The sequence below is a fragment of the Solanum pennellii genome, chromosome 4 (genome assembly GCF_001406875.1).
Source record: "Solanum pennellii chromosome 4, SPENNV200".
NCBI classification, from domain to species: Eukaryota; Viridiplantae; Streptophyta; class Magnoliopsida; order Solanales; family Solanaceae; genus Solanum; species Solanum pennellii.
Window position 1 is genome coordinate 929,712 of NC_028640.1, and position 23,571 is coordinate 953,282.

The window sequence follows — 23,571 nt, forward strand, 5'->3', positions numbered from 1 at the left end:
TATTTTAAATAAGTTGGTTTAAATAGGCTCTTAATTCACATAATCCATATTTAATATGGGTTAAGTACACTTAATAATGGCATATTATGACTTGTAATTGTAGATAGAGTTTCATACTTTGAAATCAAATCGTTATATTTGACTTCTATATAATAAAATAAATACTATATAAATATTATAATTATGATCCAAAAGATCTATATAATAGATTCTCAAAATCTTAAAAAAAATACATAAAAAAAAGATTTCCCAAAATTAAAAGAGAATATAGTGTGAGAAAACAAGAGAGGATTAATCTCAACATAAAATTTATAAGCATTAATTACATGAATTGAGTCATCAAAACAATTTTTTTATGACTGTGAAGTCCGAGACAACTTTCATGTACCTCAATAAAATTCACGATATACCTACCACCTCCCACCGGCAATTGATATTCCACGGTATACCTACCACCTCCCACCGGCAATAGGTACCGTCCACCAAGGCTAGGACAGATGGAAATAACTACCTAGTGTTTTTTTGTCTCCGCTAGAAACAAAATTAGCTAGTTTTCATCTTCAGGATCCAAACAAAGGCAGTAAGCAACTAAGCCAACAACTGGAACATATCTGAGATATCTCACTATGTCAGCCTTATCTTCCTGGATGTTTTGCAAGTTATCTCCTATCAACCAAGGTTGGAAAATAATGTAGAGACAAATATCCCAGATGAAGGCATAAGCAAGTCTTTCAGAGGATAGATAGCTGAGCAAGAACTCCCATCTATTAGATATACTGCCAAAATCACCATCTCCTCTCCCATAAAAGGCCCAAAATGTCGAAAGCAAACAGGCAGCTCCACCGACCAGTCCAACAACAGATGCACCACGAGTCATGATCGAACCAAGTTGAGAGGTTGCTCTTGGAGGGTACTCTGAGTCACCCTTGTTTAGCCGAATAGCCATGTATGGAATTAAAAATGCTGCATCGAATTCCAGAAAGGTAATTAATAAGTCTCTTGTCAAACCAAAAACAATTTACAGTAAAAGATGGAGTTATATGCTTGAGAGAGCCAGAAATCGAAACCAGCAAAAGAAAAAAGAAGATTGAATAACAATGGACAAAAATTCAGTGGTAGAATAATAACTCGAATAAGAGGAACTTTAGAAAAAGTTAATTGCAAATAGTTAAAACCCATTCCATCTTAACCATCTAATTCTTTCTCATTCAGTGCTAGCTCCTAGTCACTAATAGAGCGTTCACTTCAGCTACCGAGCAATTCTAATCAAAGCAACTCCAGTATAATCAGGAAATCATTAATAAACGGATACCATTTGCCATCCTATTTTTTGACAGGACACTTACTAAGAGTTCCATCGGGATGGAGGAAACTAACATCCATAACGTTGCACAATCAAAAGTAAGTATTTGAGAAAAGTGCATACTGTTTGTGAGGAACATTTGAAAGCCCCAGAGAAGATCTAGTGATCCCTTGAATCTGTCTCTCTTACGATCACTGAACAGTAAAGGTGCAAACATGAACGTCCAGCCAATTACAAAATTAAACAGTCCTTCAGACATCTGGAATAAAAAACAGAGCCGAATGTCAAAAATGAGATCCACGAAACGAATAAATTTGTATTTTACAAAGTACTTACTGGATGAAGCACCGGTGCCTCTATCAAGTGGATGCCCCCTACTCTGCCAAATGATTCGTTGTTTAAAGTTCAATATCAAATTTATGGTAAGAGGCAGATGGAAAATTGAAATGAAACCTCTGAACTGAATGTACATAAGTAATTAACTGCTTAATCTGCAAAATTCTGTGCATCTAAAGCAAGTGATCAAGTTGACACGCGGTGGAAAATCATAAATTCCACATTGCCAGTGTATGAAGAAAGGGTCCTTGAAGTCATGTCTCTAGACTAGAAAAAGAATGGTATGCATACTGGTACAAGCAAACAAATTAAGAAGATGTGAAAGTTGAAACAGAACACCCGATTAAATCGGCCTTTGAAAGAAACCAATTATGATGGAGGGCTAAGACATGGTCATTGTTTAATAATCGAACATTTCTGGTTGATATGTTTCAATATTGAGAAATGTGGATGATTAAATAGGTTTATTATTGACCAAACCAAAGGGAAGTTGAGCACTTAATCAGAATCAGAAATTACACCAGCAAATATAAAGAAACTAATAATCCCTCCGTTTCAGTTTGTTTGTACTATTTTGATATGGCATGGAGTTTAAAAAAAGTTAAGACTTCTGAATCTTGTAATCTAAAATTAAAGATACGTCAAATGTACCAAAATGCTTTTTAATCTCATGGTATAAAACATGTCATTTGGAAAGTTGGAAACCAAAAAGTGTTTAAAAAGGAAAGAGACGTTCTTTTGAAACGCTCTAAAAAGAAAAGTAGGACAAACAAATTAATACGGAGAGATATGTTCAAGAACGAACCTAATTGACTATGAGTCATTAATATCAAAAGCAACAAGCCCAAAAATACTCCAAAGTCTGTTGGGGTAAGCGCAAAGCACAAAAAAAGTGTAGGCTTTAATGTAAAAAAGCACAAGGCAACCAGAAATACAAACATATATACTAGTCCAAGACTAATATTTAATAGCCGCATGAATGACAAATATATGAACAAAAAAATTGATTTTTTTAATGATAAAGTGAAATATCAATGGTTTAGTATCGCCTCTTCCGAGGAGGAAAGAGGTTCATCGACAAGGAACAGTACGTGTTAGAACCTTGATGACGACACTTAGCCACACATTAAGCGAGGCGAAGCGCTCAACACGTTTTGAGTCTTACTTCAGTGCTTAAGCGTCCCTTCGACAACACTGCTATGAGTGCCAAATTATGCCACTCATTGCTAAAAGGAAGCAACAGAATTATCTGACCAGAAAGGAGTGCAGGCTAATTAGTAAAAGTTTTGTGTAAAACTAATTTGGTAACTAAAGAGATTTCAACATACCAGCATTCAGAAGAGGCAGAATGAAGAAGAAATTGAGGGAGAGACCAACCAAATCATTGACTGTTTCTGAACTAATTGCCCATACAGGATCTCCCTGCATTAATCTTAGCATGTATCATTTTCAATCTAAAGGCTTTTGAAATCAATTTTATTGCACTAATCGAGATTATTAATCATGACCTCGATTATAAACTAAACTCATTCATGTCTCACTTTAGCTTCGAAGATTAGTCAAATTGACTCTCGAAAACAAGCTAAAATATGACAATTATTTCGAAGCAGAAGAAATACAGTAATATGAAATGAGAGAGATGAATTACGTACAGGTGCATAAGGAAGTAAAAAGAGCCACAATACATAAACGCCTTCTGCGGTCCACAGTATAGCCTGAGTTAATTTCCTCAATTTATCATCCCTTTCAATAATTGAATCCACTCCTCCGCCATCGCGACGGCCGCCGCCAGCTCTAGTGGTAAAAACCGGTATCCGACGACCTAATTGTATACTCTTCTTCACTTTAAGCTTCAACCGTAACAGAGAACTTGTCTCGGACAATTTCACATTTCGTCCAAATGCCGAATTATACTCCTGTCTTCCATGGATAACAGATTGATTTCCGTATATGAGAGTCTTTGTGCATAGCAGAGTTGCCGCCGGCATTTCCGAAGTTCGCCGGAAAATGGCTTCTGTAAAACGTTCTGGACCGGAGTTGTTAAGTGAAGTGAGATAACACTTTCCTTTCTAGAGGATGCAGAGGTGGGGCGGAAAGACACGTGGTGCATAACTGTACACGTTGATACTTTTTTTTATATTTATTTTTGTTTATAAGTTAAGTTTGTGTTAATTAAAAAAAAGTGATTTGTCATTTTTAAGAGTAGAAATTGACCAAGAGATGAATTGAAAGGTATTTTTAAATATTTTCAAGTAGATAATGTATTTTTTTACTAGTATTTTAATTATTTTTCATAAGGATTGAGGGGAGAGATTGGAAGAGAGAATGTTTTTGATTTACTTAAATATTTAAGTTACTGTTCACAATAAAATTTTTTAGGCGCTGAAAATTAAATGCAAGCAAATAAATAAAAGAAAATGTGTTTTTATTAATGGATTTTTTAGTACAATTTTGTTATTTTTTTGATTCTTTTCTTCTAAGTTTCTTCGTGATTTGAGGGCCTTCAAAAGTGTATTTCTCGAATGTAGGGTGATGTGGACTTTCTTGAGATGTATTTGATCTCCAGAAATTTCAGGAAGCACTTCGTTGTTGCAAGTCGATCTCCGGAAAGAACTCTGTTGATCACTCCTTCGAAGAGCTATCGAGTTGATGTTGTAGCTTTCTCCAATTGCAGAATGCTTGTTGAAGAGTTTTTCTTCTTGCCCTTTGAATGTCATGTTCATCCCCTATTTATAGTTATGAGGGGGTGGACAATGTTGTTTGTGATTAGCCAAAGGATGTCATTTTGACACTTGGCGGGTTGTGATTGATTCTTGCATTTGACTGAGACTACTACCTCATTTGAACACATGGAGTCACCTTGTTGGTCTTGGATGCCTAGTCACTGTGATACGTGGCATGAGTTTGCGCTTCATGGTGAAATGGACCTTCGATTTGAATTTAATAAGATGGACTTATTCATTTGTAAAGCCCAAGCAAATATGAATTTAAACTAATAAGGATGTATTGAGCAGGCGCAAACACATCATATATATATATATATATATATATATATATATATATATATATATATTCTAAAAAAATAGAATACAACGTATACATATAATTTACGTGACATTGCTTGAATAAGAGAGCTTTGCAGCCTGATGGTTAGGTGCCTTACCAGTGTTGTAAATATTTCGAGGTCAACCCTAAATCAGTGCACTTAGCAATAGTTGAAAGCACAAAATAATCTAAACCGACTCTAAAAGTGTGAAGGAAACGAAAATTTGATAAATATTTTTTATTTTTTTTTATGTTTGTTTTATTAAAACTTTTGAAAAATATACTTTCTGTGAAAACAGAGAAAATAACGACAAGTGATATTTCATTGGTTCTAAAAGTGTGAAGGAAACGAAAATTTGATAAATATTTTTTTTTTTTATGTTTGTTTTGTTAAAACTTTTGAAAAATATACTTTCCTATGAAAACAGAGAAAATAACGACAAGTGATATTTCATATTAATTGTCTTATACACCCTCTAACACACCTTATTTTTATTTCATCAATCTTGTAGCCCCCACCTCACTCACTCTACCTTTTATATTTTTTTATCTAGATTATATATAAATATTTTTATATTATTATCTTTATTTACATCGAACACAAATAAAAAACTCATCTATTTTTCTAAATAGATATAATTATGAAAAAAAAATCATACCTATCCCATTCCTAGGTATCAAAGGTGAGCCAAATCTTAAAAAGATTAATTAATTGAGTGTCCACTAAATTATAGCACATGTCAATCTAACAAATTTGATCCTCTTAATTATTGAATAGGCTTTTAGGCATATGGTAAAATTTCAAATTTCAAAATTCAAATTTGGAAAGGGTAGAAATTAGACACTTTGAGGTGTCAGCCAAATCTTAGAAGTCTATAAATTGAGTGTTCAATATTTTTTCACCATTGTCTTTTCACAATTTATAATTAAAGAAATATGGGCTTAAAAGGTAAGTTAATGGCTTCGATAGAAATGAAGTGTGGAGGACACTTGATTCATGATATTTTTCACACAAATGTACATCATGTACCCACTATAAATCGTGCTTTTAATCGATTTGAAATTCATGAAGGTGAAATCATAAAAATTAGTTCAATTATTAGCTGGAATTACAATGATGGTAACACACATTTTTCAACTCTTTCTTTCTCTTACTCACACAATATGATTTACTTTCATCACTTTTCTATATTTATATGTTCTTGATAGTATAAAGTTATTTTTCACGAAATGTTTTTCATGAAAAAGTTATTTAATGATGTTTGATTACCATCTATATTCCAAGGAGAGGCTTTTGCTTCCAAGTAAGAAAAAAAACTCCTTCCACTTATTGGGGAATCATTCTCATTTTATGTGATATTTTTAGAATTTCAAGATTCAAACGAATCTATCTTTGACCCTAATTTCTATTGATCTTTTAAACATTTTGATATTGTGACTTATAGTACTTTTTACGTAGTTTACAAATATATAAATTTCCTTTCAAAAAATTTGAAATTTTATATGTAAACTCCCGATCAAACTTAAACTATTTAACTTTTAAAAAATGAAAAGTGTCACATTAATTAAATTATTTTTAACGGAAAAGGGTCTGATATATCCCTCAACTTTGTCATTTAGAGCTGATATACCCCTTGTTATGAAAATGGCTCATATATACCCCTACTTGTAAACAAATGGCTCACATATACCCTTTTCCTCTAACGTAAATGAAAAAAATAATAATTTTAATCTAAATTTTTATTATTTTTTCTAAAAAATATAATCCCATATGAGTAAATTTAATCCTCGTCAAACATATTTTTTTTTGACTTTTTTTTTGTTTCAATGACTAATTTATAATTATTATTTTGATAGTCAAATTTATTTATGTTTCACTAATATTCTTGTAAAACGTATTGTAGATGATCAAATTTTTTTCTTCGAATACGAGAGTAAATTACAATACACACAAAAACATAGTTTAATTTTTTATTCTTTAAACTAAGGAATGAAAGAAAAAAAACAAAATAAGAATAAGAAATTCAAATAATTATAATAAAAGAAGTCAAAAAATAATTTATGTATGAAAAAATTAAAATATACCTTGAACTTTGATAAAAGAATCGTATATACCCCTAAATAATTTTTTAAAAAAAATTAGAAGTAATAAATATAAATTTAAAACTAATTTTTTAACTTCCGTTAAATGAAGGGTATATGTGAGCCATTTTGTAACGGCAGGGGTATATGTGAGCCGTTTGTATAACGGAAAGGGCATATATGAGCCACTTTTATAACGAGAGGTATATCAGCTCGAAATGATTATATCAGACCCTTTTCCCTATTTTTAATAGTGTGTGTTTTAGGTAACATATCTTTTTTCCACTAAGCAAATGCTAAAAGAAATTTTGCAGAAAAAGACTTTCTCCTTGGAATATTATTTTTGTTATATACCAAACATAAATAATTAAATCAAAACAATCATTTTTTTCCTTACTAATTCTTATATCCTCCACAATATCAGCTCCTTTTTTTTTTTTTTTGAGATTTTTAAAGAAAGAAAGCAACATCCATGAAAACTACAAAATTAAAATATTGATGAGCAAAAAAATAATTTTTGAAGAAAATGAGAATGAAAAACGAGGGAAAAAAATTAAATAAGATAAAAATACTATTTTGTAAATGTTTTAAGTCTTCCATGAGGATTAGAGCAATTGAACCAAGAGTAACACATCTCTCATTTTTTTCTTTTATTATTATATAATAATTATAGGTGGACAAAATAAGTTTACAAAGCAAATTATTGAAGACATCGATCCTCGTAAGAAATCAATCCGTTGGAAAATTATCGGAGGAGATGTGTTAGAGATGTATAATTCTTTTACTATTGCAATATCTTGTGAACCTCAATGGATAACATGGACAATCGAGTACGAAAAGAAAATTGAAGACACTCCAGAACCCCTCAATGAATTGGGTATCATCCTCGACTTAAACAAGGATATAGAGGACCACCTTGTCAAGAATTAAAAGCTCTATCTATCTTTTGTGTGTGTGTTTACACACATACATATCTATGTGTGTTTGTATGATGAATAATTGGCAAGTTTTAGCCATCTTGTAAAATAAATAATATTGTGTTTGAATAATATATTTTATGACAAGTTATAATGGATGGTTTAATGTTATATTAAATAATTAAATTGCAACCAATGATTAAGTGTTATGTAATTAAAAATATTATTTAAATTATTTTGAATGGTTCTTCGTTAATGAAGTGGCCAAAATTGAACCCAACTGTTGGTGTGGAGGACATTTGTGAGCCAATAGACGGATGAGAAGGATAATTTACAGTCAATCTTAACTAATTAACATGTGTTTTACTTTATTAAATAACGTAATAATGAATTTTGGTGTAAACACCCGATGCGGGTAAGTTTTTATCCGTGATGTGTATCATTTTCAATACTTTAAAAATATTTTAGGCCATTTTTCGTAATAGTATATATCTTTTTAAAATTTGAAACTACCCCTTGGATTCAAAGCTTTAACTCCGTTAATTATTAAAAGAGATATATTAGAGATGTGTAATTCTTTTATTGTACTACAAGTAACATTTGATATTGACTGTATTTTCTCCACCGTCTAACACATTTTCATCTTCATTCGACTTCTCATAGCCTGTATCATCGCCTTCCATATTATTTGTCTAGATTATATATAAATACTTAAAAAATTATATTTATTTATTCATTACGTGTAATATTAAACACAAAAAAAATAAGTAAGAAATTCATTTATTTTCCTAAAAAGAAATTCTAATAAAATATTTCATATCTAACACACCTAGGGGCCAAATCCTAATAAAATTAATTGGTTGAGTACCACTTAAAATATAACACGTGTCAATCAAATAAATATGATCATCATGATTATTAAATAGACACATGTTAAAATTTCAAGGCTAGGAAAATGTACAATTTTTGGTATTTTAGGTGAGCCAAATCCTATAAAAGTGTAATAAATTGAGTGTCCACATACACATTTTCCCTATCTTCATCGTTTTTTAATTTGCATGAGTATGCAAAATTTCATTATAAATTTATAACTAAATTAAAATCTAATTATAAGCACAAATGAATTAATATGTTGTACAAATTGTGATAATGTTTTATACTAGCTAGCTTCTCACATCTAATTGAATTCTATATAGACACTACAAATTTTCACCACTTCATTTTCACAACTTATAATTGCAAATATGGGTTTGAAATGAAAGTTAACTATTGCAATGGAGGCAAAATGCGGAGGACACTCGATTCATGGTATAATTCATACCAATATGCATCGTGTATCGCCTATTAGTCGTGTTATCAACTAATTTGAGATTCATAAAAGTGAAATCATAAAGATTGGTTCGATGGTAATCTGACTGATGGTAACACATATTTTTGTATATTTGCTCTCATCAAATATGATTTACTTGCATTAATTTTCCATATTTACATGTATTTGGTAGTATTAAAGTTATTTGTCATGAAAATGATATTCATAAAAATGTATATAATGATGTTTGAAAATAACTTCTTTCACTTGTTGGTGATAGAATTTTTTACATATAAACTACCTTAATTAACTTTAAAATTTATTATTTGCTCCGACTAAAATTGAGACATTATTTACTAATATTTAGTTACCTTAAAGATGTAAAATTAAATTAATATTATTATTATTATTCTTTTATAGTGTATGTTTTAGGTAATATATCATTTCACCAATCAAATACTAAAATTGTTTTGCAGAAAAATCTTTTTTCTTTTTGGCGAAAATATTACTTTTGTTATACCAAACATAAATAATTAAATCAGAATTATAATGTTCTTTCTAATTTTCATATTCTCCATGATGTCAACTTTTCTTTTGAGATTTTGAAAAATAACTTTATTCCCAAAAAAATAGACAATCCAATATTCATGAGCATTAAATAATTTTTTGGAGAAAATAGAAATAAAAAACTAGGGGAGAAAATCAAATAATATAAAGATATTATTTTGTAATTCTTTAATTATATCCTGAGGAATTAAGGAGTTGAACTAAATGTAACATTTCTTATATTATTTTAATGATTACAGCTAGACATAAAAAGTTTATCAAGAAAATTATTAAAGTCGTCGATCCATATAAGAAATCAAGTCACTGAAAAGTTATCAAAGGAGATGTGTTGGATATGTATAGTTCTTTTATATTTTTAATATTTTTTGAATTCCAATGATTAATATGGACAATTGAGTACGAAAAAAAAAATCGCGACTGTATTCTTATTGACATGAGTAATAGAGAGTCCCCTTTTCAAAAATTAGGGATAAATGTAAAGTTTGTTGTGAGTGTCTTAACACATACATAATCTATGTGTGTTTGTGTTTGTATGATGAATAATTAGCAAGTTTTAGCCATGGTGTAAAATAAATATTATTGTATTTGAATAACATATTTTATATGTCAATCCATTTCTATGGATATATTTACAATAATCATGTAGTGTGATCCCAATAAATGAGGCCACAAAACTTGAGGTATTTTGACATACATTTAAGTTAAATAACAATGTGTTAAGTAATTAATTATTTACCACATTCTAGAAGATTTGCTTTGGATCTCAATGAATCTTTAAAAACAGACTAAATCAAATCTACAATAGGAAAACCTCATTAAATTAATTTTCGATTAATTAATAACCTTTTTAAAAAAAATATTTTTCTTTAGTTTCAATTTGGGTTAATGGAAAAATTACTCCTTTCGATAAGATAATATATTTTGGGAAGACCGATATATAAATATATCTAAGACAGTCTAGCGAAATATGATCTATTGTGTTCTATTTTTTGTTAAAATTTAAATCTTGTTGAAGTTAATCTCTAACTTTTTTTATTGGATCCAAAAGTTTCGATGTTGTCTTTATGAACTACACCATAAAATTGTATAGAGCTTTAAATGTTTTAAGTGCTTCTTTACCTGTAACTGGTTTCAAAGGTAGTGTATCATCTTCTACTTTATCATCACATTTTTTTTAATGGTATCCACAATTTCATCAAAGCTCTAGACCTCTGGACATGTATCATTTTCGCTCATCCAATAGGTTATTAACGTTCATTTTATTGTGATAATCCAGATCATTATTCATGATCTCAAGTTTAAGAATGACATTTTCACAAGTGGATTCATTTAAATTCTCTAAGATTTCTTTCCCAAACAAATTTTGCATTGTCGAACATTCTCTAAGATTTCTTCACAAAAGGGGCTCCGTTGGTTTTTGAAAGAGATATGTCGGAGATGTATAGTTCTCTTACTATTGTAACATATGTTGAAGACACCTCAGGACCCCTCCTTAAATTGGTATTAACAGAAGGTATTTTGTTTAATTTATCATAACATTTTAACTCATTTACGATCAACAAGTGACATTTCATATTGATTGTGTCTTCTTTACCCTCTAACACACCTCATCTTCACCCTACCACTAGTAGCCTCCATTCTCATCTCCTAAAAAAAAAACTCTAAGAAAATATATGTTGTCATACCTAACACATCTTGGGTATCGAAGGTGAGCCAAATCCTTTGAAAAAATATATAATTAAGTGACCACTTAAAACACAACACGTGTCAATCAAATTTATTTGGTCCTCTTGGCTATTGAAGAGACATATTAAAATTTCAAGGTTAGGTAAATGGAGAATTTTGGTATTTGAGGTGAGCCAAATCTCAAAAGTAATAAATTAAGTGTATCCACTTATTTATATCTAAGCTAAAATTTAATCAAGCAAAAACAACTTGATATTTTTAGTAATATATGATGCAGATATGTGGTGGATACTGTTTTCTGTATAAAGACTACATTTTCTTACCATTTTGTTTTCACAACTTACAATTGTTAATTCAAGAAGTGAAATATGGAGGTGAGACGAAAGTTGATTGCTTCAGTGGATGTGAAGTGTAAAGGACACTCAATTTTTTAGTATCTTACACATCATATACAGATTATAAGTCGTGTTATCAACCAATTTGAAATTCATTATCGAAAATGTGTTTGAGATGTATATTTCTTAGATAATCAATTACGAAAAGAAAACTGAAGACACCTCAAAACTCCTCATGGGATGAAGTCTTATCATTGATACAAACAATGATTTAGAGGATCACCATTTCAAGAATTAAAAGATCTATGTTATTATACACGATAGGTCTTTTAATTCTTGAAAAGGTGACCCCCTAATGCATGTTTCAAATTACAACCAAACGGTGAATACAAGTGATAATAATTCATATACCATGATTATTTTCCTTATAGACCGCATACCGAATGACCCCCACGTATGACGTCGCGATTTTTCTCTCTCGGTATATGACTGATAACTTGCCCAAAAGTCAAAAACAGAGTTTAAACTATTAAAGTAATGCAGCTTCATTTTATTTTCGGAAGAGATCGAAACACATACACAGAGGAGATGGTGATCATCAAGCAACAAAAACCAGAATTGAAAATGGGAAATGCATGCAAATACCAATAGATTTGGACTGTCCACATTGAAAAGGTTTATCTCTGGGTGAAACGTTCGAGTCTCTCAACAAAGGGAAGATTTTTTTTCTTTTTTGGGGGTTGGGGGTAGAGGGGGGAGGAATTGACAAACTATGTATAAGGATAATCCTAATGAGGTTCAAGCCAATGCTGGGAGAAGAGAAACAAACAGGATAACTAGTTACGTTTTTCCAGTTCACCCCTCTCCAGCACTCGAATAGCTTAGAACCCACACCATATATGGAAGTGATGTTTGTGGTGGGTCAAAGAGAGGGATGCAAGGGAAGCTACACAAAAGAGCCATCCCAACCCCGATTTCACTCTTCAAACTCGTGAATGTGATCTAAGAGGTAGTTAGCAGCGAGCTCCTCATTTTTGTTGCAGGCAAAGAAAACCTCCAGTACAAGGTCATGATCAAAGCCCATCTGCTCAAGCTGCAAAAAGAGGGGAAATCAAAACAAATCAGTCCTAGAATAAAGGAAAGATAGCATATAGATACGAAAATACACCACCACCATGTCGGCGATCACTTACACGTTCTATGGCTTCACGCTCTTCGGGTGTTACAGATATAGCCTGTGGCATGGCTGCTGCAAGCTGGCCCAATACGTTGTTGCTGATATCAAAATAGGGAAACACGAATTAGTACTAAACATAACCTTTGTATCAAAATCATTGAATGTAGAAGGGTGAACATACCCTTCTCCTCCTTCAACAGGCTCATTGATAAGGCGAAGAAAATCAGCCTGGTGCTCCTGTATAAGCCTCATTAGGTGGGGATTCTGCTTGCCTAGCTCCTGAAGCATGGGCTGTCAACAATGGAAACAATGAAAAGAGAACCTACACACAGAATTTTTACAAATGGTCCAAACTAGAGAGGAACTGAGAAGTGAAACCTGCAAAATTTGTGGATTGGCCTGAACCATTGCCCGTAAAGCTTGGAACTGAGAATGACAATAATTAAGATGAACTTAAATAAAATGAACTTTCCAGAATGAAATAGAGGAAGGATTATGCAGGCAGTGAAGGTCAGGAAATGTCACACGCATACCTGCTGACTGTTCCTTAGAAAGTCTAAGGTGTTCGCACCAGCAGTATTAGATCCCACACTAGGAAGACCCTGCGTGAACAGAATGTCAAAAGCTTGCCCCAAAATAATTTGCCCCACCCCTCCCCCTCAAAAGAAGAGCGTAAAAACACGAATTAAACGCTCTACCTGAGGAAAGAGATTCAAGGGATCTGCATTGGGTCCGCCTGCAGGAACAGGTGCTGGTTGTGCTGCAGGTTGAGGCTGAGCCGGTTGATTACCTGTCTGCACGCTGGGTGGACTTCCTCCAACAGGAGGGACCTCTGCTGCCTCAGGAATACCCTATTAAGTAGAATTTAAAAGCTTGATCAGCAACAGATATAACCAGTAAGACGTGGTATTTGAGCAAAGCTTAAAGCCTTCCACCCATTCACTAATGGTTTGATGCAAACAAAATTAGCCACAAAATAGGAACTACAGCAAATTCTATATGACTACAAGACACACACCTACTTCTCTACCATCATTTTCAGACAGTATGCACCAGCAAATTGGTTGTCAGATTACAAGCCTGTTTGGGTTGTCTTAAAAAAAGTTCTAACTTTTTAAAGAAGTAATATTTTTGGTTAAAACTTAAATAACTTTTTTAAAAAATAACATTTCAAACTTATTTTAAGTTATCTTTAGATTTGCCAAACATTCCCAAAAGCTGAAACCGACTTAGAAGCAGGTTTGACCAACTTTTAATCCTAATCTAAACGGTCTCTAACTCCACATGAGTGACTCAGGCAAGAATGCAGTTGAAAGACAGATAAGCAGACAGCCAGTGGTCCATTTTCCCACATTTAATGCCCAAGTTCAAAAATACCATCAGACCCAAAATGGTAAAAGCCATCATGGCACAAGCACCCCAAAGAATCACCGGTACGATAACAATAACTTACAGAAATCAGATAATGGGAGAGAGAGAAGATTTAGCGTCAGCAACATGCTGATTCAGAGAGGGCAGGCTGGGGGACCGAGAAGAGAGAGGATGAAAGAGCCTGAGCTCGGAAGGGAAGAGCGGCTTTTACATTCTTTTGGTTGGGGAAGAAAAGGGGATTTAGTCAGAAGGCATGGAGAGGAGAAGGATGCATGCTTAAAAGAAAGGGAGCCAACATTGAGGAGTTACATTCTTCTGTTAACTATATTGTTAGTCTTAATATTAAATATTTTTTTTTTTGATAAAGTAGTCTTAATATTAAATATATTGAGTGAATCCTACATTTATTTGATTTATGCAACATAATAATTTTGTAAAGGATGAGTAGCATAAAAATGGAAATATTCACAGAAATAAGTAAAAAATGTAGCCATTATTATTTGTGGAACTTGAAATATTCTGTCAAAGAATTATAACCAACAGTAAAAAGAAAAACAAAAATTGACAGACACTAGTATGCGACCAAGGACTAACAAACTTACAGAGTACAAGTATTCAACAGCCCTCTCGGGATTGTTAAAAGCTGCCCGTAGGGCTCGAACAACTGTCTCCCTATCCCACGTTCCACCACCCATGTCAAGGATCTGCTGAATTGCTCCATCAAGGTTGTTACCAGCAACCAAGCTTGAAGCAGCTTGGCCATAGACATCAGATCCCGACCTGGCATATAAATAGATCATTTACGTAAAAGTTCTCTTACAATTTAGCAGAAAAGGCAAGGAGAATGTGTTCCTTGAAGAATATACTTACACAACAGCCGATGCAGGAGCAAGAGCAGGAGCTGGGGCTGGGGCAAGGGCAGGGGCAGCGGCAGGGGCTGGTGCTGGGGAGGGAGCTGCTGCAGGCCTGAAAAACAGCACACAATCACAAGTGAGGAGTATGAAATGCTTTCACTATTCCCATCAAGGTTAATGGAGAGAAAATAATATAAAAGGGATAAGGGGAGAATAAATTAAAATGCAAGGCACTACGCCACAATTTAAACAAAACACTGTTTCCAAACGTTAAACCTGAACTCAGAAATCCTTCAAATTTTTATTTATTTATTTATTACTCCCCTCAGATCCATTGTATATGACACTCCCCCTCGATTTAGCTTGTTCCTAGAAGAACACCTATCTATATTTTTTTAACGCATATAAATACCTGTCTATATTTAGAATCTCTCACTTTATACTTCCTATTACAATAATGATATGCTCATACATCCACAAAAATGTCATAGACGTCTAAAACAAGGGCCAGCGGTAATTTTAATGTGTTTCACAAGTCTGTCTTAAACTTGATGCCCAGTCAAACATCATCGACGGAGTAATTTTCACAAATATTATTTCAAAAATTTATGAGGGGAAATATAAACTTCTCATCATGTTTAATCACGTACATTGTTCTGGGTCTGCATTCTTCAAACATATATATAGTCACCATCACCTAAATGTCTAAAGCTCAACAACAACATACCCAGTGTGATTCCACAAGACCTGGATGTCTAAAGCTCATCAGAAATTTAATCTCAATGGACCAAAATACTACATCATGGCGTTACTGCTAATCGGAATAATAGGGCAAACCCCAAATTGCACAGCCAAATAGATGTGATGCAAAAGTGAAAAATATGTTTTGAGAAAATATGATACTGAAAAAGGAAAACTCACGATGCAACTGGGACTTGAGCAGCTGTAGATGCAGGAGTTGAACTAGGTGCTGCCGTACTTGACTGTGGTGTCTACAAGTCCAAATCAAATAAATTAACTGAAGTAAACTTGTTAGAGTAGGAACAGCATTATAGTAAACACATGGGCACATGCTGCAGAAGGCAGCGGCCATCACACTACCTTGCAGATTATACTATTCTTGAAAACATTTTCGACAATGATGTCAACATTCACCGTAACCCAAAAAACCTGAACAGTTGAATTGCTCAGCCATGGCAAATAAAGGAGAAACTACTTCTCACTCGCATAATGCTAATTAGTAATTACTAAGGTGATACTTGGTCAAGGGTTTAAAGGGATTTAATCCCTACATAAAATCGAGCATTATTTTATACAATGGTTACTAGTTTTTGTTTTCCTCATAAAATGTACCTACATAAGTTACGTCCAAATCTATGTAATCTCTACACTTCAATTTAAGCATCTTACTTTCCTTCTTAACTAGTTCAACAAAGAAAACTTCTTTCTCTATTTGGAACATCTCTAATTCCAACATTCTACATGCTTGTTCAAAACTACAAGATTCAAAGGGCATTGTGGTACATAACGCAAATCTTGTTGTCTTAATAAGGCTCGAACATCTCCCTTATTTTTCTTTAAAATGATGTGCCTTATCAATCTTATTAATTTTGATAAAGTAGAGGCTTCGTGCTAGACGATCTGAGACATTTCAATTGGAACGGAGGGATTATTATATGATGAATAGAATGTGGAATAAGAATGAAAGTACTAGAAGTACATGGATCAGAAACCCTAAAATGACAGAAATAGTCTTCATAGACTTTATGTTGTTATAAAAGTAACCCTAATCTGATATTATACAGTGTATACTAATCTGTAATATGTTAAACTAAGCATTCCACAAGCAATGCGACTCCACAAGATATAGTCTCAGCATTACAATCCTTAAATAACTATTCAATGCATTACATATTCCAGCATTACAACCCTTGCATTATTGATCCCTGCATAACCTCTAACGAAATGACCCAAGGGTACAGTTGTTGCTCCTTCACATAATCATTTTCAAATATTTTGTTTGCCTTGGAAAATATTTGCATCAACTGGAAGAAAACAACTTATGCCTATTAAGGCCAAAATCATTTCCTCCAACAATCATCTCAATCATGATTCATACCAACAGGTCTCAACTACTATATAAATACTCTTGTCTATCTCTGCTAATTGGAGTGCATAGCTAAGCGCTTCCCTTATGCCGCATCTTCCACTTCTCCATACAAAAATACTTTCATGAAAAGTATTTTACATGACACCAAACACCCTCTTAAGTAGCTTCAAAGATAAAAATTAGCCTACAGTAAATTGTATTCACCAATTAGCCCCGGATTTGTAGCCTGTTTTTTGTTACTCCCTCTTGGCAAATAAAGTGAACTATCTCTTTTAGTAACAATTCACTTTTTTACAACAAAAGCAATCAACTTTTACACTCAACCAAATATATAGAAAATATTTTTCAGGAAAAATATCATTATACATAATAATGTCTTCATACCAATTAGACAAGAGTAAATTCAATTAACCTAGGACTTCTGTATTATATATTTTAAACGTATAGGAATTTGGAGCTCTATTAAGTAATTCATCACCTTCAGAAAATAATATAGACTTGAGTTCGTAGGTAGGAGGGAAAATAAACCACTTTCTGATGTTTGATTGCTTGGATAATATTTTTCAAAGAGAACATTTCACTAAGAGGTTAAGGAAATAACTCTCCTTACCTGGGGACATAAATCACCTTCCTTCCACAACTATTTCAGCTCTTTATTTCATGTTGTTGCTTTTTCCAAAAATTAACTTACTTTCAGGAGAATATTTTCCAAAAGAATTTCCTTCCACACCAAACACACAAGCAAGACCCTTATCACATAAGCACCAAGTGTCGTCATACCGAAATTCACTAGCTTTATAATGACCCTAAATAATAATAACCATCAGGAACCTTTTTTTTTGAGAGACAGAGATAGGTAACTTCATATTCATAAAACAGGCTCACCATCCCAAAAATGATGAGACTGATCAGCTACAAACATCATATCTAAATATTCAAGTAACTCAATAGGAACCACTAACAATCCTGATAAGAGATTCCTCAACAGCTAAATCTGACAACTACTAGAACAATATTTCACAATAAAACTAAGAAAATGAAGTGCCAAGCAGCAAGAACTACAATCACATTCATTTTGAGAAGAAATAACTTGCTGCAGTGATATGTACATAGTCTACACCTCAGTGAATATATAAGCTTCTATAGGCATAACAAGCAAAATCTCGTACGGCAGGCTTCACATGAACAAAGCATTACCACCAAATAGTCACTACCACACTGACAAAAGTAGGATCTGTACGGGTAGCTCTATTTACTGTCACAAACTTTGACCACATGCAGCTCATGCATTATCAGTCAGTGATCAAATATCAGAACAATGCAACAGACATTAAATCACAGAATTAGTGAGGAGAAACCCCCCACCACTCCCCAAGAGAAAAACAAAACTAGTTGTAGCTGCCAGTACCCTTTCTAGAACGGTATTTTTCTTTTGTTCCTGTGCAAAATTTTAACCTAGTTCAAAAGTAAGAATAAATGATGATTTAGTCAATAGCCAATCGAGTTAGGCAATCCAGTAGTCCTCATCTATTATACATAACACCTTGATAGCAAAACATCAAACATACCACGGTAGGAGAATGTCTCTGAGAAAACATATCAAAAGAAAAAATTTGGAAAAAAGCTTTTCCAGTGTGCTGCCTCTTTTTAGGATTAAACACTCAGCTCATAGTATGGAACTGATCCAGATTTTCTCCCTACCTCTATCAATATTATCCCAAAGTGTTAGATTTGATCTTTACCAACCTTGGATAAATACTCGGGACAAATGCAAGACCAACTAATTCAATTGAACGAAAATTCTATCACACCGCAAACCTTAGCTGTTGCTGCAGTTGAAGTAGCTGAACCTTCTCCAGCTGAGCTCTTACTCTGAAATTCCATGCAAACAGCAAGTAACAAACTAAAGTTACAAATATAAATAAAAACAGATGTAGTAATCCTCTGAATATCATAACTTTATTCGTAAGTTATGATAGGTACACCATGAGACATTTATTTTTAAAATTGTGATGCATGGACATGTTTACAAGTATGCATCCAAACAGGGTAGGTATACACTGTTTTTCATAATTTTAGTACGTGCAGCAATTACCATCACTCAAGACCTTTATGAACCCATTGTGTGCCCCTATATGCACAATACATTACATAAGTCCAATAAACAAACAACTTAAACATATCATGGCTTATAACACACACTATTTGACAGGTGCAATAGCTCATCCTCCAAATACATTAGTATTAGCTATTAACATTAACACATGGAATTATCAAAAGGGGCAATCCTCAACAAAATACACTTCTCTGAAAACAAAGGTTCAGAAAAATAAAGGACAGGTGCAGAGACTTGATGGTAAATATTCTAAAATATGGAGTTAAAAGAGTTTGGAAGAGGAATCTTTACATCAGACCTTTAAAAAGAAAAAGAACAAACATATACACATGCTTATTGAAACTACATCAAATGATCAATGACGAGTCAGTATTTTTTCTATAAAAAAAGAGGTGTGAATCAATTCTTTTTATACCGCTCTATCCCCCAAGAGAACCCCAGTACATGGTGTAAAGATCCAACATGATGTCTATGTTCATGCAGTTAACTATACCAATAACACTGAAAATTAGAAGAAAAAAGAAAAAGATTCATATTTACCTTCGTCAGCATGATTACTATAAAGTTGCTTTCAGCAACTTTATTTTCTTCGAGTGTTGTCCCATCTTTTAGTACCTTCCCCTGGTGGATAAGCATCTGCTGGGCAGCAGGATAAACATCTGAACCCTGAACTGTTTCTATGTTCTTCTTCACATCGGCAACCTAAAAAATACAGAAAATTCAAGCCGTGAATTTAATGTACTGCATGATCTGAAGTTTCATTGTGACAAGATTACAAGAGCTAAAATCTCTAAGATAAGTTCAATCCAGCTAAAGATCCTTGTCCAAAAGTTTGGTCGCGAGAGAATAATCAGGGTTACCAAAAGTGAGAAAAGCAAAAAAGGGGGCTAGGTCCATGAGGCTTGAAGCAAAAGCGAGATATGAACGGATGTTTCTTTGCAGCGAAGTATACAATTTATTAAATTAGAAAGTACCAAATGTAAATGAATCTATTAGTAAATATAAAATCAACTTGGAAATAAAACAACCAACTACTGCATCCAATATACAACATTGTCAATGTCAATCTAATCCTACTAAAAGTGGAGGTAAAAAAGAATGGATGATTGGTTCAGATTACTTTGTCCACCATCATTTGATGAACACACTTCTCTGAAGAAGCATGAGTCCACCCTTGAGATAGTAACACCTCGCTACGCAAAGGCACATTGCTTAAGTTCACAATGGCTATTGAGTGCGATCAAATATATTTGAGGATCATATGCCAAAGCCAGGCAATTGTATGATATCTGATATGCCACAGCCTTGAATAACTATGATTATTTGCTCATTCTGCTTTTGTTATCATACCTTTTGATTTAATTCTGTACCTCATTGTTGGACCTCATAGTTACATACAAACTGGTAAATTGTTATCTACTTGCTGAATCTATATATCGAAATGTATCCTGCTAATAGCACTTGATTACTGAGAAACACTTTTATGTTGAGCCTAAAGAATTTGTCGAAACGCCTTATTATTGGCTGGACATCAAGAGCAACTATGGCTGACAGCTATAGTTTGACACCAACTATCAGAACTCTGATTTGTAACCAGCAACTGTGTTTCTTTGCAGCAGTGCACCTACTCTTTTTCATCCATTTTTCTTTTCTTTTTGGGGAAAAAGGGTAACCACACTTAACAATATATCACTGAGAAGCTGAACAACTGTACCAACCAGACCTCTAGTTTTGAGTATTCCCATTCCAAGTTGTATTTACTTTTTTTAGATAAAAAAGTGAAGCTTCATTCCAAGTTGTGTTTTGAGAATGTATCATCATTTCCTGTAATTCTTTATCATTTGTTGGCATGGTTCGGATTTAGAACAGAGAAGCTCAAGGTTGTTTCAGACAAAGAGGGAGTTGGGAACTGTTATGTATCAAACAATGATGATTTGCCATCCTATGTGTTTTGAGAATGCTCTTTGTATATATTCCCGCGGAAGTGTTTCTGTTTTGCTTTCTTTCTTTTTTTCGATAATCATGGTGTCCAGGCTTAAATTGTGCACATCTCGATAGATTACAGGGATACCTACCTCCCACTAGCACAAGAACCGAGTAATTGTATCAAGGCTTGGACACATGGGAAGAAACCACCTAATATTCATAATCTATAAAGTCAATAGACAGAAAAGGGGACAACCATACCATTAGCTACATAAAAGTTCCTATACTAAAAGCTAGAGTTAAAAATTAGACAATACTGAAAATATACCAATGTTACTTCATTAAAAAGTGAGAAACTAGTCAAAAAATACAACTTACCAAAATAATCTAACGGGGGATAGTTTTCCAAATTCTTCTAATTTCTACAAAGGGATCTCATGCAACTTCAACCGTATTAGCAAAACCTTGTTTCAAACTTCACAACTTCATCCGGATGTCATGCAATTTCAACCACTTCTTTTCTGCCGATAGATGAAACCACGCCCTTCCATGTCAGTCTTTGGTTTCCAAGAGTACAGCAGCTCAACAACTTAACTCCAAACCAATTGGAGTCAGCCATATGAATATGTCTATATCTATCTATTCTATTATTTTTTTAAAATTAAATATCCATCCGTTCTATTCAACAATTTTCAGAGGTTTCATCGAAGCAGTGTTGTGAAAGGCGATCATCACCTAGTCACAATGGCGAGAGGTGAGGCGGCCCTTCATCGCCTATTAACTTTGTGGCGAGGCAATCTTCAAAAGGCGAGGCCATGGTGACAAAGGCAAGAAACGTGTCGCCTTCTCTATTTTCTTAAAAAAGGTTACTAACTTAGAATTCTAAAAGTTAAAAGATGACTTTAGGGTTTTCTCGCAACTCTTTGACTGCGACAGCGACTCCAGCCAATTGACTCGATTAGACTTCTCCGGCTACCAACCATACTTTTCCGGCGACTCCAAAGTCCAACCAATACATAGTTCTTCTTTCTTATCTTTTCTTCCACAGATTTCTTCTTCTATTTCTTTTTCCTCTTCCTTCAGAATTTTGGGTCACTTCTACCTCTGTTTTTTCCTATTTATTTTGACTTTGTTTTGTTTTTTTCTCATTCAAGTTCTAGACTTTCGGTATCTACTTTCTATTTTCAGTTTTTGAATTAAAATATTTGCTAATATGTTATTACTACAGAGATTTTTATTATTATATATGCAATTTAATACTTCAAATTTTTTGGTATAATTCGCGCCACACTTCAAAAAGGCCGCATTGTCTTGTCGCCTTTTGTTGCCTTTCGCCATCCAAAACCAACTGCTCCTACATGGACCCTCTGCAACCGTCGTCGTCTATTATTTAGAATTCAAATAATTGTTAATTTAACTATCATCCTTCATTCTATTGCAGGCTCTTCTTTGGCTTAAAACTAGCTATAACTTGGCAAGCAGCCCAAGCTCACAAGTCACACAGGAAATGTTTCCTAGAGTACATCAACAGAGGAAGTACTTTAAACTTCCATAGATGCATCTTCCAACAACAAAATGGCCTCCCTGCAGAAACAAATCACTAAGCAACACCAACACTACAGCACAATCTCAAAATACTTAAAAAGAATCCACTAATTATGCCCAATACACACAATCAGAAACTCCTCAAAACTCAAATCAAAACCAAAACCACTTCAATTCAAACCTCAACATCGCCTAACTCGGAATCTAATCAACAAATTAGAGCAGCAACCGACTGAATCAATCATTACAGACAGTCAGTCACATCTATGCATCACAAAGCACGTCAACAAATCAAAACAAACCTCAATTCCGAAAAAAAATGGTAAAAAAAAACTGAACTCAAACAACATCGCTAATATCATCAGCTCATGTATAATCAAATAAAGAGTTTAAAAAAACGGACCGTATCTTCAGGTTTGACTTCAATTTCAAAGTGAGAGCCTTTGAGAGTTTTCACAAAAATCTTCATATCTGTTTTTCCGTCACCCGGGAAGTTTGATCGCCGACCGACGAGAGGGAGAGGACGACGGAGAGCCCAACGGTGAAGGAAGAATAATGTAGAAAGGACCGTAAGGTGCAAGTAAAGAGTTAAAAGAGTACAGGCCTTTTTATATATCTAATAACTGTGGAGACACTTTCACGCGTATGATATGTGCGTGTAAGACACGCGATAAGGATTTGGGTAGTTTGATAGCGCGTGTGGTGAAAGGCGAAGGAGAAAGATTGGGAGTAGGTGTTGAAGACTGAATGAAGGAAAGGATCAGCTAGCTAGATTTTTGTGATATCTACTACTTATATTATATATATAATCGCGTAAGGATATTTCTAAAATTGTTAATTATTTGAGTATGAAATTAATACTTTATCGTGTTTTTAATATTTTTCTCTCCAC

At 33.5% G+C, this 23,571-nt stretch overlaps 2 protein-coding genes across 2 annotated transcripts; both read right to left on the reverse strand.

The window, feature by feature from the left end:
* Positions 1-271: 271 nt before the first annotated feature.
* Positions 272-3,752, reverse strand: LOC107015537. The gene is made up of 5 exons (XM_015215849.2): positions 3,292-3,752; positions 2,968-3,061; positions 1,640-1,677; positions 1,427-1,562; positions 272-963 (listed from the first exon to the last, which is right to left on the reverse strand). The coding sequence occupies exons 1-5, from the start codon at positions 3,625-3,627 to the stop codon at positions 548-550; spliced, it is 1,020 nt and encodes a 339-aa protein (XP_015071335.1). The 5' UTR covers positions 3,628-3,752; the 3' UTR covers positions 272-547.
* Positions 3,753-12,107: 8,355 nt separating this feature from the next.
* Positions 12,108-23,344, reverse strand: LOC107017999 (ubiquitin receptor RAD23c-like). Its single transcript, XM_015218327.2, has 12 exons — positions 23,083-23,344; positions 19,749-19,910; positions 18,911-18,964; positions 15,904-15,974; positions 14,999-15,094; positions 14,731-14,908; positions 13,456-13,608; positions 13,291-13,359; positions 13,136-13,183; positions 12,939-13,048; positions 12,774-12,855; positions 12,108-12,673 (listed from the first exon to the last, which is right to left on the reverse strand). The coding sequence occupies exons 1-12, from the start codon at positions 23,146-23,148 to the stop codon at positions 12,557-12,559; spliced, it is 1,206 nt and encodes a 401-aa protein (XP_015073813.1). The 5' UTR covers positions 23,149-23,344; the 3' UTR covers positions 12,108-12,556.
* Positions 23,345-23,571: the final 227 nt, after the last annotated feature.